Source organism: Tupaia chinensis, unplaced genomic scaffold (assembly GCF_000334495.1).
Source record: "Tupaia chinensis unplaced genomic scaffold, TupChi_1.0 Scaffold000704_1, whole genome shotgun sequence".
Classification (NCBI taxonomy): Eukaryota; Metazoa; Chordata; class Mammalia; order Scandentia; family Tupaiidae; genus Tupaia; species Tupaia belangeri.
In genome coordinates, this window is record NW_006160227.1 from 1,338,336 (window position 1) to 1,354,697 (window position 16,362).

The window sequence follows — 16,362 nt, forward strand, 5'->3', positions numbered from 1 at the left end:
AGGGAGGCCGAGGGCCTGCAGAGGGAGGGAGGGCTCTGAAGCCCTGTGACCCCGAGGAGGATGGTGGTGGAGCCCCGCCCTCCCAGACCTCCAATGCACGTATGGGGTGGGGGGGCACCGTGTGGTCAGAGGTCATGTGGAGAGATCACGCCTCTGTTCGGAGATCACAGGGTCTTCTCAAAACGTCTCCACGACACCAGGAAGGGGACCCGCAGCAATGGCACAGAAGGCACGCTCGGGGACCTTGAGCCCGCAGGGGAAGGGCACGAGGCTGCCCGTGCAGGCCGGCCACATGTGGCACCCATGATCAGGGCTGGCTGAGGCTGGGGGTGGATGGCGGCGTGAAGACACCATCTGGGGTGTCTCTCTCTCTCTCTGTGTCTCTCTCTCTTTCTCTTGGAAGGACTTCATAAATAAGCTTCAACAGAAAAGGAAAAAAAGGCATCGCCGAGAATTCACGCTTATTAGCTGTCCAATTTGCAGTGGCCTTTGGCTCTCTGTTGCCATTCTGGGGGTGAAGGGGTGAGGGGGTGAGGGGCAGGGCTCTGGGTCTGCTCCTCTCTTCTTCCCCCCTCTCTGTTCTTTCTCCTGCCCGGTATACCATAGGGCAGAGCCACGGAGGGTTCAGGGCACAAGTGTGTCCAGTGTGTGCGAGACACGGACGAGATCACGCTCCCTCCTGTTTCCGCCCCACCCTTTCTCCTCTTCCTCCCGCACCCCCCATTTCCAGCCCTCATTAGAGCCTATCTGAACCCAGAAGGAGCAGAAACGCATCTGCATCCTCCACACACCCTGACAAAGGCAGGGAGTCCACCTGCACTGGCCGCACATAAACCCCATGACCAGACAAGGGTCCTAACCCAGCATGTCAGGGGTCAGGAACCCAAGGATGTCCAGGACAGGACAGAAGCCACCTAGTCCCATTTCCTCCCAGAAAGCCCTGGAAGTACAAAAGCTCAGGCTCCATTCCCGGGAGGCACTTCCTGGGAGAGTCTGCCCCTGGCTTTGCCAGCAGGTTGCTCCTGTGCGGGTTTTGTGGTTTGAGAGTTGGCTTTTGGGAGGTGGGAGTAGGGTGTTCAAAACAAGGGAGCTGATGTGTCCTGACAGATGTTGTCACTGTGGCTTTCCCCTCCCTCGGCCCAGCTAAATCGTAGACGCGATTGCTACTGGGCATAGCGGAAGCATCTATGCATGGGAACTTGCCTCAGTGGGGAGGTGTTAGGTTAACCTGCCTCAGAGCACGGACTGTCAGCTGCACCGTGCTCACACGGAACGCGCTCGGGACAGATGGTCTTCGTCTGTGTGCTGAGCGTCTGCAAGGCCTCTGTCCTGCCCCCTCTCCATTCCCTGAGAGCAGTAAACTACTTTGCTCCTAAAGTCGTCCAACACTCAGACCTCTGATTAAACTGGGCTGGATTCCCAACTAGATGGGGCTAGGATTCCCAATAAACCCCCTGCAAGACCCGGTCCCAGCAGTAGAAAGGAGAAAACTTCTGGAAAGGAGGGAAAAAAATGTTGAGAAGAAGGCAGCGATTGAGGGAGAAAGAATAAGAAAGATGCAGAAAGGACTCAAGGAAATGAGAGGAGGAGGGTTGGGAGGGGAAAGAAGCAAGTTTATGAGGGACCAGCAGTTAGCGTAATGGCTATGTCGCTGGACTACCACATAGTTGACCACGGTTCAAGTCCCGGACCCGGTGGCTTAAACTCACGCCAGGTGTGTGTGCATGCGTGCCCAAGATCCCGAGAGGAGAATGGAGGAGAAGGGATTGCGGCATGGCCATCCCCCCTAGGGGGTGATTTCTCGCTTTCTGTCTGTCTGTCTCGCTCTGTCTGGCAAGCGCACGTGCCCTTTAGCAAAAACCTCCCCAAAAAAAGGAAAAAAAAAAAAAGGAGCAAGTTTATGGAACACTGATCAAAATAGTAATAGCGGGCCTGCAGGTGGCATGGAGGTTAAGGCACTGGATCCAACATGGCTGACTGTGTGGTTTGAGTCCCGGACCCGGTGGCTTAAACTCACATCAGGCGCGTGTGCGTGTGTGCCCAAGATCCCGAGAGGAGAATGGAGGAGAAGGGATTGTGGTGTGGCCCTCCCGCCTAGAGGATGATTTCTCACTTTATCGCTCTCTCTCTCTGTCTCTGGTCATCAATGTGCCTCATACACAAAACTAAAATAAAAATCAGTATTAATTTTTTAAGAGAGATTTTTCTTTTTTTCTTTTTCTTTGTTTCTTTTTCTTTTTTTCTTTTTTTTTTGAGAGGTTTTCGCTATAGGGCGCGTGCTCTCGCCAGAAAGACAGAGAGAGACAGCCAGAAAGTGAGAAATCACCCCCCAGGAGGGATGGCCACGCTGCAATCCCTTCTCCTCCATTCTCCTCTCGGGATCTTGGGCACACACGCACACGCGCCTGATGTGAGTTTAAGCCACCGGGCCCGGGACTCGAACTGCGGTCGACTACATGGGAGTCCAGCAACATAGCCATTACACTAACTGCTGGTCCCGAGACTTCTCTTATAGGGCATGTTTGCTTGCCAGAGAGACAGAGAGAGACAGAAAGCCAGAAATCACCCACTGAGGGCATGGACATTCTGCAATCCCTTCTCCTCCATTTTCCTCTCAGGATTTTTGGCATGCACGCACACATGCCCAGCATGAGTTTTAAGCCACTGAGTCTGGGACTTGAACCGCAGTCCACTACGTGGGAGTCCAGCGACATAACCATTATGTCATCTGCTGGTCCCAAAAAGATCAGTCATAATTTACTCTATATCTGCCACCACTCTGAGCACTTTCCATGTATTAACTCATTTAATCCTACCCCTAGATTACCAGGAAAGCTCACTTGTGTAAATGAGAAAACCAAAGCACAGAGTGATTAAGGAACTTCCCCAAGGACACCCAGCAAGGAAGTTGTGACATTGGAAGTGCAGCTGTTCCTCACTAAACCAGCAGCGTTCATGCTTGGCTACACCGCAGAGTCTCCTGAAAGCTTTTTAAAATCTTGACGATCATACCCCAAGTCAAGGAAATCAAAATCTCTAGGAACAAGACCCGGCCATTCATTCGTTTCTGATTTCCCCAGATATTTTTTTTTAATTTTTTAGTCTGTCTGTCTGGCGAGCGCACGCGCCCTACAGTGAAAATCTCTCCAAAAAAAAAAAAAAACAAAAACAGAATATGATAGTAAGTGACAGTAACATTTGCTGAATGCTTACACTGTGCTCGGCGCTGTGCTCAGGGTTAAAAATGGATCGTTTGAGTATGACAACCGCCAAGGTCAGGTGTTCCATCTCATTCCATCCAGCTAGCGAAACATACTGGGGCTCAGAGTGACTCACTGGAGGTCACTTGGCCGGTACGTGGTGGTGGTCCCAGGCTTGGGCCAGGCCGGGCGATAGCCACTCTGTAAGCCCTGCCGTAAGAGGTCCCGGACATAATATGCACAGGCTGAGGTGTGGGGCAGGCATCCTGGACCAGGGGAAGGAGAAGAGGAGACCTTGTTTGAGGTGCGCTGTGCGTGTGGACTTGTGCGCTTGGTTTGCTGCCTTGACCTCGCTTCGCGGCTTAGGCCAAGAGAGAGCTTATGTTCGCTGTGGGCCCCCGAGCTGGGGCACTAGGGGCAGACGGCAAGCCTGAGGTGACCGGTGTGCCGTGAGGCAGTCAGGTGGGGCACTGCTCAGGTAGGTGGGTGAGGCCTGGGAGAGGACGCTGGCTCTTCAGAAAGCACCGCTGACCGCTCTGTACTCTGATCGTGATGTCAGAGTTAGGAGCAGTGAAGTCATCGTTCCTGTAGGAGTTAGATCCCTCAGGGGCCAGCAGTGGCACGGTGGTTAAGGTGCTGGACACTCCTACATAGGTGACCACAGTTCAAGTCCCCGATCTGGTCGCTTGCTTTCCATCTGTCTCTCTCTCTCTCTCTCCCTCCCCGTATCCCTCTCTCTGATCAAATTAAAATAAATGAATGAATAAATAAATTAAATTAAAAAAAGAGTTAAGTCCCTGAAAAACTGGCTGAAACTCCAGGGTATCTTTACTTTTTCTCTTCTTTTTAACAAGTTTTTAGTTTATTAACCCTCTCATGAAAACTCCGCACGATAGCTGCAGAGAGACATGGCAGAACCTCCACTCCTTCGACTTCTCGCCAGCGCCAGCATTGGTCTTTGCAGTCCCCTGGCTGTCTTCATCCTGTTCTCGCGTTCCTCACGCTGTTTTCTTGACGTCTTTTTCTTCTCCTAGAGTCCATGTCTTGCAAGTCTATGTTTGGGTTCGTTTTTCTTCACGTAATCCGAAGAATCATAAATCATGCCAAAGCTGGTTGTCTTGCCACCACCAAATGGGTTCTGAACCCAGACACAGAGATGCCATCTGGTGTAGTCTGGTGCATCTTCGCTAGTTTCCCCTGAATTTCTGTCTTTGGTATTGTTGCCTTCCCGGGGTGAAGGACATCCATGACCGTGTGCTTCCTCTGAAGGAGTCGGTGGGTGTGAATTTCCCGGTTTGGATGGTTCCTGTGTCATTGTGATGGCGGTCTGTCCTCAAGCAGCCAGGGAGGAAGAGAACTCCCCAGATCTAAATATATAGCCAAAAGTGAGAATCCCTTCCCTAGATCAAATGCCAGTTTGAATTTAAATATGAAGAGTCCACATGAACCTTTCTCTTTTTTTTAGGAGAGGTTTTTGCTATAGGGTGCGTGCGCTCGCCAGACAGACAGAGAGAGACAGAGAGACAGAAAGCAAGAAATCACCCCCCAGGGGGGATGGCCACACCGCGGTCTCTTCTCCATTCTCCTCTTGGGACCTTGGGCACACATGCACACACACGCATCCAGCATGAGTTTAAGGCACCAGGTCCTTTCTAAAATGAGTCTTTCATAAAGGTAGGTGGTGGGAAGGAATTGCATAGCTTGCTTGGCCGAATTCACAATTTTGCCAGTTAGATCAGAAAAGTTTTCCAGACTCCCTAGCATCAGTTTTTCAAGAAAGTAGTCAATTTGGATACCATGGCTTTTTAAAGTTTATTTCTTCCATGAGCAAAACAGAGAAAGAAACCCCAATGGGGTCTTGTTGCCACAATCCACCCCCAGCCTCAGCTAGCCCTGGATTATCATAGGCACATGTGTGCCCGGCATACTCAGGGAGGTCTCCAGACTCGAACCTGGAACCTTCCCTCATGGATCAGCCTTGCAGAGTGTTCCATGTTGCTGCCATGCCTCTCTCTGGCCTCTGAGTGGCTTTTCTGTTCTTAAACAATCTTGCATATGTGCACTCAACTACAGGAATGAGACCTCGCCTAAACCCTCAAGCACATGTCAGCCTCAGGAATCATTTTCCTATGTTACTGAATTTCTTATCAAAAACTAAAAAGCCTCGGGACCAGCAGTTAGCGTAATGGCTATGTTGCTGGACTCCCACGTAGTCGACCGCGGTTCGCGTCCTGGACCCGGTGGCTTAAAACTCACACCGGGTGCGTGTGCGTGTGTGCCCAAGATCCCGAGAGGAGAATGGAGGAGAAGGGATTGCGGCATGGCCATCCCCCCTGGGGAGTGATTTCTCGCTTTCTGTCTCTCTGTCTCTCTCTGTCTGTCTGGCGAGCGCACGTGCCCTATGGCAAAAACCTCTCCAAAAAAAAAAAAAAACTGAAAAGCCTCCCATTTCTCACTGTGGCTATACCACTCCACCTACGTACACGCCTGCCCTGTGGACATTGCCTTCATTTGAACACACACAGAGAATAAGAATATCTCCTTTGCCTACTGTCCTCACCATGATCTTATGAAAGAAACGTTCTTGTTGTCTTCAAAATGAAGCCAGTGACCCACATGGGAAGGTTCTGGGCTCGTGTCCAGAGGCCTCCCCAAGTACAGGCACACACGTGCCCAGGATCCAGGGCTGGCTGAGGCTGGGGTGGGTCACAGCATTGAGACCCTGTTGGATGTTGTCTCTCTGTCTCTGTCTCTCCTTTGCAGAAGAGAGGAATAAATACAATTTAAACAATTAAAAAAAAAAAAAAGGATGAGCTGCTGTGTCCAAAGGCACACAGAAACTAAGTGGAGAAGAAATAAGATTCAAATAGAATATTCTGTTTCTAAATCACCACTCCTTATAACACATCTGTGAAGGCCAGCAGGTGGCACGGTAGTTAAAGCTCTGGATACTCCCACATGGCCAACCACAGAGTTCGAGTCCTGGACCTGGTGGTTTGCTTCCTCCCTTTCCCTCTTTCTCTTTCTGTGTCTCTCTTTCCCTCATATGTCTCTCTCTGGTCAAATTAAAATAAATGAATAAATAAATAGAATTTACACACATCTGTGAATGGAAGTAGTAATGCAATGAAGGAAATTGGAGAAGTTGCAAAGGGAGTTCATTGCGAAGAGTGAATGACCAGCGTAGCAAACTCCCCTTCCGTTTTCTCCCCTCACCTGAGCTTAGCAAGGCCTTTCACTGTCTGTGGTTTCACAGCCCTGCGATCAGAGATCAGACTCTTGATCTAGACGCCACAGGTCCAGTCTGTTTCTGACAAGTCTTTGTCAGACAGCCAATAGAAAGAAATGGAGAAAGCCATGGCCGTGGTCCCTAGCATAGAGGCAGAATGATCCCCTTGCTTCTCCTCCAGGAGACTCCACTGTGGCCATCTGCTTCCCTCCCTGAGGCACCTCCTTAGAAAAAAAATCTGTGCTAGGGAAACGCTTGGCCCAGGTGGGTCAAGAGGGTCAGAGAATTTGAATCTGCTTCACATCAACTCTCCACTTCATGGAACCAGATTTGGATAAGATGGAGCTTTGTAGACTTGCCCGTAATTACCAGGGCTCGCTAATCAGTTCCAGGCTCTGTGAACGAAGACCGGAAAGGCTTCTTTCCCAACTCTCTGCAGCCTGGGGAGTAAGGAACCAGTAATTGACTCCAGCCTGCTCCATGCAGAATCCTGGAGTCGGTACAGCAAGGCGCTCTTCCCAGAAGGGCCTTTTAGGACCCAGGCTGAAGAGGACCTCTGATCTGGGTCTAACTGCAGGCTCAAGTCTGACCCTCAGCACAGTGCAGGCAGAGGGCCTCGGAGGGACCTCTTAGCAGGCCCTGGGCTGATAGGGAGTGCAGAGGATGGGCAAGCGCACAGGGCAGGTCTGGGAGTTGGACAGGTCCGAATGCACACCTGTGACCCTGCCTCGCTCAGTGAGGGTCTGAGTGTGTGCAGAGGAAGGTGGGAAGACAAACACAGGGGGGGCTCAGGAGTGGTCTTGTAGCTAGTGGGAGGGCCGGGAGTTGGGGGACAACCCTTCACATCTCTTTAGCTTTTGCCTCTAGGGCTTGCTTAAGACCAAAGGAAAATTTTGTTTTTGTTTTTGCCACAGGGCATGTGTATGAGCGTGCGTGCACGAGAGAGAGAGAGAGAGAGAAAGAGACAGAGAGATGGCACTGCCCAATGGGGTCTAGTCATGCCACAATCCTTTCTCCTCCATTTCTCCATCCCTTCAGAATCCTGGCATGCACACACATGCCTGGAGTGATTTTCAAACTACCGGGTAGATCCTGGGCCTCCATACACATATGTGTACCATGTGCTTTTCGAGCCCCCAGGGCCAGGGTTTGAACCACTGCCAGCCATGTGGGATCTGGCGTCCTGTGCACAGCACTTAACTACAGTGCAACAGGGCCAGCCCAACCACAGAAAGTTTTGTGTTTTTTATTTTTTTTAATTTTTAAAATAAGACAGGTGTTCTAAGTTTAATGTGTAAGCCAGTGAAAACAATTTTCCAGTTAGATTTTTAAAGTTTGTTAAAAGAATTAATATTATTATTATTATTTTTAATTTGACCAGTGAAAGAAAGAGAGAGAGAGGGAAAGTGAAAAGGCAAGCCGCCAGGTCTGAGTCTCGAACTTACAGTCAGCCACGTGGGAGTCCAACGCCTTAACCACCATTCCACCTGCCAACCCTTTTGTGAAGTTTTATTATTATTTTACTCAGAATAGAAAGCACATGCACAGGAGCGGGAGAGCACCCTTGACAATCTCATCGCACCACGATCCCCTTCCCCAGCCCTCCAGCCCGTGGGGATCTCAGGCACAGGGGGCACATGCCCAGCGTGTTTTCAGCCAACCGGGATAACTGAACCGTGGCCGACATGTGGCCTCCAGCACTACAGTTCCATTTGCTACTGACCATGCCACTGGGCAGGGTCTGCCATTCGATTTTTTTTTTTTTTGGAGAGATTTTCACTGTAGGGCGCGTGCGCTCGCCAGACAGACAGAGAGAGACATAGAGACAGAAAGCGAGAAATCACCCCCCAGAGGGGATGGTCATGCCGCAATCCCTTCTCCTCCATTCTCCTCTCGGGATCTTGGACACGCACGCACATGCGCCCGGCGTGAGTTTTAAGCCACCGGGTCCAGGACACGAACCGCGGTCGACTACGTGGGAGTCCAGCGACATAGCCATTACGCTAACTGCTGGTTCCCTGCCATTCGATTTTTGAAACTATTTCTCTAGTTGGATTATGTGAATTATATAGAGAGGATTACAACAGAGATGAAATCGTAGAATTTGTGCCTTGAAGTTAACGGAGGAGAAAATGCAGCCCAGAGAGCTTAACTGGTGTGCCCAAGGTCACAGAGCTGACGAGAGAAAGATCTAGAAGTAGTTTCTGTGGTGCTTTCTTTTTTTTTTTTTTTTTTTAACTCTCCTGCACTCCTTCTTTAAACCATTTGGCCTTGACAGAGGCTTGCTCAGGGGGACAGGGGGGACTAATCTGCAAATGATCTAACTCATCCCTGGAGGAAACAGACTTACTCCACAGCCACAAGGCTTCAGTCCTTCAGCCAAACTTCATCTATCACATCATGAAGAATAACTTGCCAAAGAAGGGTCTGAAAATCCAAACCAGATCCTTCTTCACTCCTAGAGGGGCCATTCCCGTTCTATTACACCAAAGCCAAATGTCCCCATCAATTGCATTTCAGGGTTTGGTTGTCCGATAAATGAGACCGCCCGGATTAATGTCTCTTTAGCAGAAGTTCTCACCCCACACTGGTGGTCAGAGGACGGAGAAGGGGGGAATCCTTGAGAAACGGGTGTCCTGTGGGCAGGGTCCTCCTATCAGGCAGTGTGGGCCCAGGCTGGGAGGAGCCTAGCTTGACACCTGCTCCAGCCAAAGTCACACCCTCACTAGCCCTGGAAACCTTGAGCCTTTGTTAAGAGGGAAGATCCAGGGACCAGCAGTTGGCGTAATGGCTACGTCGCGGCTACGTCGCTGGACTCCCCACGTAGTTGACCGTGGTTCGCATCCTGGACCCAGTGGCTTAAACTCACGCCGGGTACATGTGCGTGCATGCCCAAGATCCTGAGAGGAGAATGGAGGAGAAGGGATTGCAGCGTGACCATCCTCCCTGGGGGGTGATTTCTCGCTTTCTGTCTCTCTGTCTCTCTCTGTCTGTCTGGCGAGCGCACACGCCCTATAGCGAAAACCTCTCCAAAAAAAAAAGAGGGAAGATCCACAGTCATTAAACCACAGGGGGCAGTGTGAGATCCCGCTTCCTCAAAGCACTCGTGCTGTTCATGATCACATGGTGACTGGGGAGAAGGCCCCTCTTCCAGGAACTGGAGTCTTTAGGCCAGAACCAAAGTATTCATTGCTTTCTCAGAAGCTGAGACTTTGTTTTGTTTTACGTTTGCTGACAGTTCTAAAAGTAAATCATGAAATGTTTAAAATATACCTAGGGGTCACCATACGGTGTGGTGGTTGAGGTGCTAGATTCTCATATGGTCAGTCATGGTTCAAGTCCCAGACCTGGTGGCTTGCTTTTGCACTCTTCCTCTCTCTCATTCTCTCTCTCTCTCTTTCATCAAATTAAAAAGAGAGAAAAAAAAATCAAAACAAAGATGAGTTTCCGGGACCAGCAGTTGGCGTAATGGCTATGTCGCTGAACTTCCATGTAGTCAACCGCAGTTCAAGACCTGGTCCCAGTGGCTTAAACTCACGCCAGGCATGTGTGCGTGCATGCCCAAGATCCTGAAAGGAGAAGGGATTGCAGCATGGCCATCTCCACTGGGGGGTGATTTCTCACTTTCTGTCTCTCTGTCTCACTCTCTGTCTGTCTGGCAAGCGCACGTGCCCTATAGCAAAAACCTCTCAATTAAAAAAAAAAAAAGAGTTTCCTTCTGTAATGAAAAATAAATAAATAAATAAAAATGTTAATTTAGGAGAATGTCTAGGTTTCTGAAAATCCCGCCCTGAAACTACTTCAAATTCTAATATCATTTTCTTGAGCCTCACCACCATGGACAAAGGTTACTAGAGTTAGGCTCAGCCTCAGCACGGCAGTAGCCTGTTGGAGTATGGAACTGGAAACCACATGCTGACCATGGTTTGAGTCCCTGGCCCAGTTTACCTGGGGACATTCCAAACATGTGTACCTGTGCTCAGGACCCTGATGGGTTAGAGGACTGGAGAGGGGACCACAGTGTGACCGAGCCCTGGGGACGGTGCTTTTCTCTCTCTCTCTCTCTCTCTCTCTCTCTCTCTCCCTTTCCCCTTCTCCTTCCAAAGTTCCTAGAAGTGCTTCAGGCTATCAGTGCAATGTGCCCTACCATGAATTTAAAAAAAAAAAAAAAAAAGGAAAAACAAAAAAGGTTGCTAGTGTTTATTAGATACAGGAAAACATCACTTCCCAGAGACTTCTTCATTGAGTCGTGATTCTGCGCTTAGAGTTTTTTACCAGCCAAGAGGACGGTACTTTTTGACCCAAGGCTGCTAGCTAGAAAAACCTTCTCACTCACTCACTCAGCCAGCCGCCTGCTTCCTGTGTTCCCACTGGCGGTTCAGAGATACAAGATGGAGCCTCTGCACGCCGATACCTCATGGCCTAGCATTGCAAGTATAATACAGGGCAGCGGGGGCTAAGGACAGCATCTGGAATCAGCCTTCAAGCCAGGCTTCAGCTCTGCCATTTACTGGCATGGGGCCTGTCTTGGAGTGATTGAACTCATTTCTCTAAATCTTCCTTTTTGCCTCCGTGAAGTCTGACCCCATGGGGTTATTGTTAAGATTAAGTGACGTAGGACCAGCAGTTGGCGTAATGGCTATGTCACTGGACTCCCATGTTGCTGACCACGGTTCGAGTCACAGACCCGGTGGCTTAAACTCACGCCGGGCGCGGGTGCGGGCGGGCCCCACGTGTGCGTGCGTGCCCAAGATCCCGAGAGGAGAATGGAGGAGAAGGGATTGCGGTGTGGCCATTCTCCCTGGGGAGTGATTTCTCACTTTCTGTCTCTCTCTCTCTCTGTCTCTGTCTTTCTGGCGAGCACATGAGCCCTATAGCAAAACCCTCTCCAAAAGAAAAAAAATTTTTTTTTTAATTTTAAAAGTAGGAGAAAGCCTGAAGAGGTTAAAATCGACAGTAGAAAAATGTAAAGTAGTGAAAGATTTAACATCCAGCTCAGATGGTTCTGCCAGCAAATTCCAAGAAGTCACCAAGGAAGAATAACTCATTACCACATAGAAATAGAAGGGAACTCAACTCAGTCTGCAAGACTAGTCAACATTTCTTACGAAAACAGGCAAAGGCTAGCACAAAAAATAACACTCTGAGTCAATACCAACTGCAAATACAAAACCGCTAAATAAAACATGCACAGATGAGTGCGAGGGTAGGAGGGAATCTCAGTGTAATTCTCCATTAAGATAAACCCATGTCTCTTTAGATATCATATCTCTTTTGATAGAAAAATGTTAAAGCCTTTGATAAAATGCAACAACATTCCTGACTAAAACACACTGAAAACTTTAGAACTCTGGAAGAGCCAGGAGTCAAACACCCACCGTAATCTATAGCAAATACCATCCTTGGTGATAGACCATTAGAAGTGCATCCTTCAAAGTCAGGAACAAAACACGCACATCTCCCATCGCTACTATTATTTAATACCGTATTAGAGACTTTAGCCAACACAATATGGCAAGAAAAGGAAATGAAAACTAAACGTCGGGGGGGGTGGGGAAGAGAGAGAAATAAAACTACTGTGATTTGTAAAGTAATTGTCTATTCAGCATACATAAAACTCTATGACTAAAAGCTATTTGAATTTGGGGCCGGCAGATGGCATGGTGGTTAAGGGCACTAGACTCCCATGTGGCCGACTGTGGTTCGAGTCCTGGACATGGCAGCTTCCTTTCTCACTTTCCCTCTCTCTCTGTCCCTCTCTCTCACACTGTCCCTCTCCGGTCAAATTAAAATAAGTAAATAAAGTTAGATAAAGTAATTCTTCTTAAAAAAAAAAGTTATTTAAACTGACAAGAGTTTTCTAGATGTTTTTCTAAATATCAGCAGGGATACGTTAGAAAATGTGAAGAATATGAGCAGTCAAGGGCTGGCAGGTGGCATGGTGGTTAAAGGTGTTGTACTCCCACATGGCCAACCACAGTTCAAGTCCCAGACTTGGTGGCTTGCTTTTCTCACTTTCCCTTTCTCTCTCTCCCTCTGTCTGGTCAAATTAAATAATAATAATAATAACAAATGGAATAAAATAAATAATTCTTTTTTAAAAGATGAGCAGGCATCGGGACCAGAATGGAATAAAATAAATAAATAATTCTTTTTTAAAAGATGAGCAGGCATCGGGACCAGCAGTTAGCGTAATGGCTATGCCGCTGGATTTCCACGTAGTCAACCGCAGTTCGTGTCCTGGACCTGGTGGCTTAAAACTCACGCCGGGCGCATGTGCGTGCGTGCCCACAATCCCGAGAGGAGAATGGAGGAGAAGGGATTGTGACATGGCCATCCCCGCTGGGGTGTTATTTCTCGCTTTCTGTCTCTGTCTCTCTCTGTCTGTCTGGCGAGTGCATGCGCCCTATAGCAAAAACCTCTCCAAAAAAAAAAAATGAGCAGGCAATTCATGATAGAAGCTATAAAGTATTCAAGGATAAATCTAACAAGATCTATATGAAGGAAAACATTTAGAGTGATTTAAGCTCACCAGTTGAAAAGTGAAATAAGAAAGGCATAGGGGGTTTCTGGACAGTGAAACAGCAGTGAAGCCAACCCTCTGTGAGGCTAACCCACATGGGAAGGCTCCAGATTGTCATCCAGAGGGCTCCCTGAGTACACCAAGCACATACGTGTACATGATCCAGGGCTGGCTGAGACTGGAGGTAGAGAGCAGCATGAAAACCCTGTTAGAGGAACCAGCAGTTGGTGTAACAGCTATGTCACTGGACTCCCATGTAGCTGACCGCAGTTCAAGTCCTGGACCCGGTGGCTTAAACTCACACCGGGCATGTGTGCGTGTGTGCCCAAGATCCCAAGAGGAGAATGGAGGAGAAGGGATTTCGGCATGGCTATCCCCCTTGGGAGGGTGATTTTTTGCTTTATGTCTCTCTGTCTCTCTCTGTCTTTCTGGCGAGAGCATGTTCCCTATAGCAAAAACCTCTCAAAAAAAAAAAAACCCTCTTGGGGTGCTGTCTCTCTATATCTCTGTCTCTTCCTCTCCATCTCTCTGATTTATGTAAGAAATAAACAGAATTTTTCAAAATTTATAGAGAGAAGAATGAATTAAAATTACCCACAATTTAAGAATTGTGATTTTTATGTCTCTAGAAGCCAGCTGGTAACATGGTGGTTAAGGTACTCAATTTCCACACGGTCTACCATAGTTCAAGCCACGGACCCGATGGCTTGAAAACCATGCTGGGCATTTGTGTGTGCATGCCCAGAATCTCGAGAGGAAAATGGAGAAGGGACTGTGGTGGCCATCTCCTCTTGATTGGGGGGGGGGAGGTCTCATTTTCCCTTTCTCTCTGTCTCTCTCTGGTTAGCGTATGTGTCCTATGACAAAAAAGGGGGAAGAGATCTCTGTTAAAATGTTGGGGATGGGGAACCAGTAGTTAGCATAATGGCTATGTCGCTGGACTCCCACGTAGTCGACCGCGGTTCGCGTCTCGGACCCGGTGGCTTAAAACTCACACCGGGCGCATGTGCGTGCATGCCCAAGATCCCGAGAGGAGAATGGAGGAGAAGGGATTGCGGCGTGACCATCCCCCCTGGGGGGTGATTTCTCGCTTTCTGTCTCTATGTCTCTCTCTGTCTGTCTGGCGAGCGCACGCGCCCTATAGCAAAAACCTCTCAAAAAAAAAAAAAGTTGGGGATGGGGGGTTTATGCTTCCAAGTTGTAACTATGTTACAATGTATTTGAAAACTATGTTTTGTTATATTGAACATGTAATATACTATATTAAGCAAAAGACAAAGGTGGTTCTTTTTTGTGACTTGGGGCCACAGGTCCAGCCCTGGTGGCGCTGCTGTGATCCCGGGTTCCACAGGCTGGGACCCCGTGGGAGGCCCAGGTTTGATTCTCGGTCCATCTCAAAGACCAGGCGTGGTGCTGTGTGCCCGAATTCCTGGTGACTTGGGGAGCGGAGGCAGGACCATCACAACGTGGAGAGACCCTGCCTTTTATTATTGCTATTGTTATTATTTTAGACAGATTTTTGCTATAAGGCTCATGCCTTACCCAGAGAGACACAGAGACAGAAAATGAGAAATCACCCCCCAGGAAGAATGGCCACCCCGCAATCCCTTCTCCTCCATTCTCCTCTCAGGATTTTGGGCACTCACGCACATGCGCCCGGCATGAGTTTAAGCCACCGGGTCCAGGACTCGAACCACAGTCGACTACATGGGAGTCCACCGATGTAACCATTGCACCATCTGCTGCTCCCAAGAGACCCTATCTTTAAAGAAATCCACAAAGGGACCAGAATGCCCCCTGGGACGTGATTTCTCACGTTCCCTTTCTCTCTGTTTCTGTCTGACAAATGCACATGCACTAGAGTGAAAAAAAACTTAAATAAAGGTGAGGGGGGAGGCCTGCTCCATAGCACAGTGGGAATGTGCTGCTCAGGAGAAGCTGGATCTCACATGGTGACCGTGGTTCGAATCCCTGGCCTGTTCAGACAGAAACAATTGCAGGAACCCAAGATTCGATGGGCTGGAGGAGTGGAGGAAGGGGCCATGATGTGACCAGATCTTGTGGCAGGTCCTCCTCTCTCTCTCTCTCTCTCTGTCTCTCTCTCTCTCATAAGCACACACACTCTGTTATGAATAAATAAAAAAAAAAATTTAGGAAAAAAAAAAAGAAGCAAACCAAAAAATGGATGAAAGGAAAGTTTGGCCTAACACCCTAAAGCTGCATCAGCCTTGGAGGGGGCCTGGAGAGTGTTGGGTTTTTTTTTAAAGAGGTTTTTGCCTTAGGGCATGTGTGCTTACCAGAGAGAGAGAGAGAAACAGAGGCAGAGACAGAGGGAAAGCGAAAAATCACCCCCAGGGGGATGGCCATGCCGCAATCCCTTCTCCTCCATCCTCCTGCCGGGATCTTGGGCACACACACACACATGCGCCTAGCATGAGTTTCAAGCCACCAGGTGGGGGGCTCGAACCGCGGTCTACCGTGTGTGAGTTCAGCGACATAACTGCTATGCCATCTGCTGACCCCCAGAGAGTGCTCTGACTGACCCTGCCGTGTGTTTCGCACCTCCCCCCCTTCCCAGACCGCCCGGGTTTGCTGAACGTGAAGCCCATCGAAGACATACAGGACAACCTGCTGCAAGCCCTGGAGCTCCAGCTGAAGCTGAACCACCCCGAGTCCTCCCAGCTGTTCGCCAAACTGCTCCAGAAAATGACAGACCTCAGACAGATCGTCACGGAGCACGTGCAGCTCCTGCAGGTGATCAAGAAGACGGAGACGGACATGAGCCTGCACCCGCTCCTGCAGGAGATCTACAAGGATCTGTACTAGGGGGCCGCTCCGCCCCGACCACGCGGCCTTCTCCCGACGGCACTACCGCTGCCAGGGGACATCTGACACCTAAGAAATTTACTGTGAACAAGCATTTGAAAAAGCAAAGGTTTTAGAATATGATCTATTTTATGCATATTGTTTATAAAGATACATGTACAATTTACTTTTAATATTAAAAATGACCGTATTATAAAATTGCCGATTGCATTTGAAAGCTGAGTCTGATGTGTCTCCTGCCCTGCTCGGTGGGTTCGGGGGGAGGGGTCCCCCTGTTCTTCTCTTCTCAGACCCCTCCTTCTTTCCTTCTTTCTCTTTCTTTTTCCTCTTAGACCGTTTTTTACATGGAAATGGAACTGCTGATAAACTTCCAGTAAATTCGTTTCTTGCTTTTCATTTTTACTCAGTTGATAACTGCATCTGCTTTTGCAAGCACAATGAATGTGAGGTCCATAAACTGATCCAAGTTTATTTCTGTATTTATTTATTTATTTGTGGAGAGATTTTTGCTATACGTCACATATACTCGCCGGAGAGAAAGAGATAGACAGAAAGTGAGAGATCGCCCCCCAGGGAGGCTGGCT

The 16,362-nt window shown here is 48.8% G+C and overlaps 1 protein-coding gene across 4 annotated transcripts in view; it reads left to right on the forward strand.

Moving 5' to 3' along the window:
* The window catches only part of PPARG (peroxisome proliferator activated receptor gamma), a 198,225-nt gene extending 182,119 nt beyond the window's left edge, over window positions 1-16,106 (forward strand). For all 4 annotated transcript variants that reach the window (XM_006160643.3, XM_006160645.3, XM_006160642.3 and 1 more), the window contains exon 8: window positions 15,531-16,106. In XM_006160643.3, coding sequence (XP_006160705.1) covers window positions 15,531-15,778 — 248 coding nt within the window. In that variant the 3' untranslated portion in view covers window positions 15,779-16,106. The remainder of the gene's footprint in view (window positions 1-15,530) is intronic.
* Window positions 16,107-16,362: the final 256 nt, after the last annotated feature.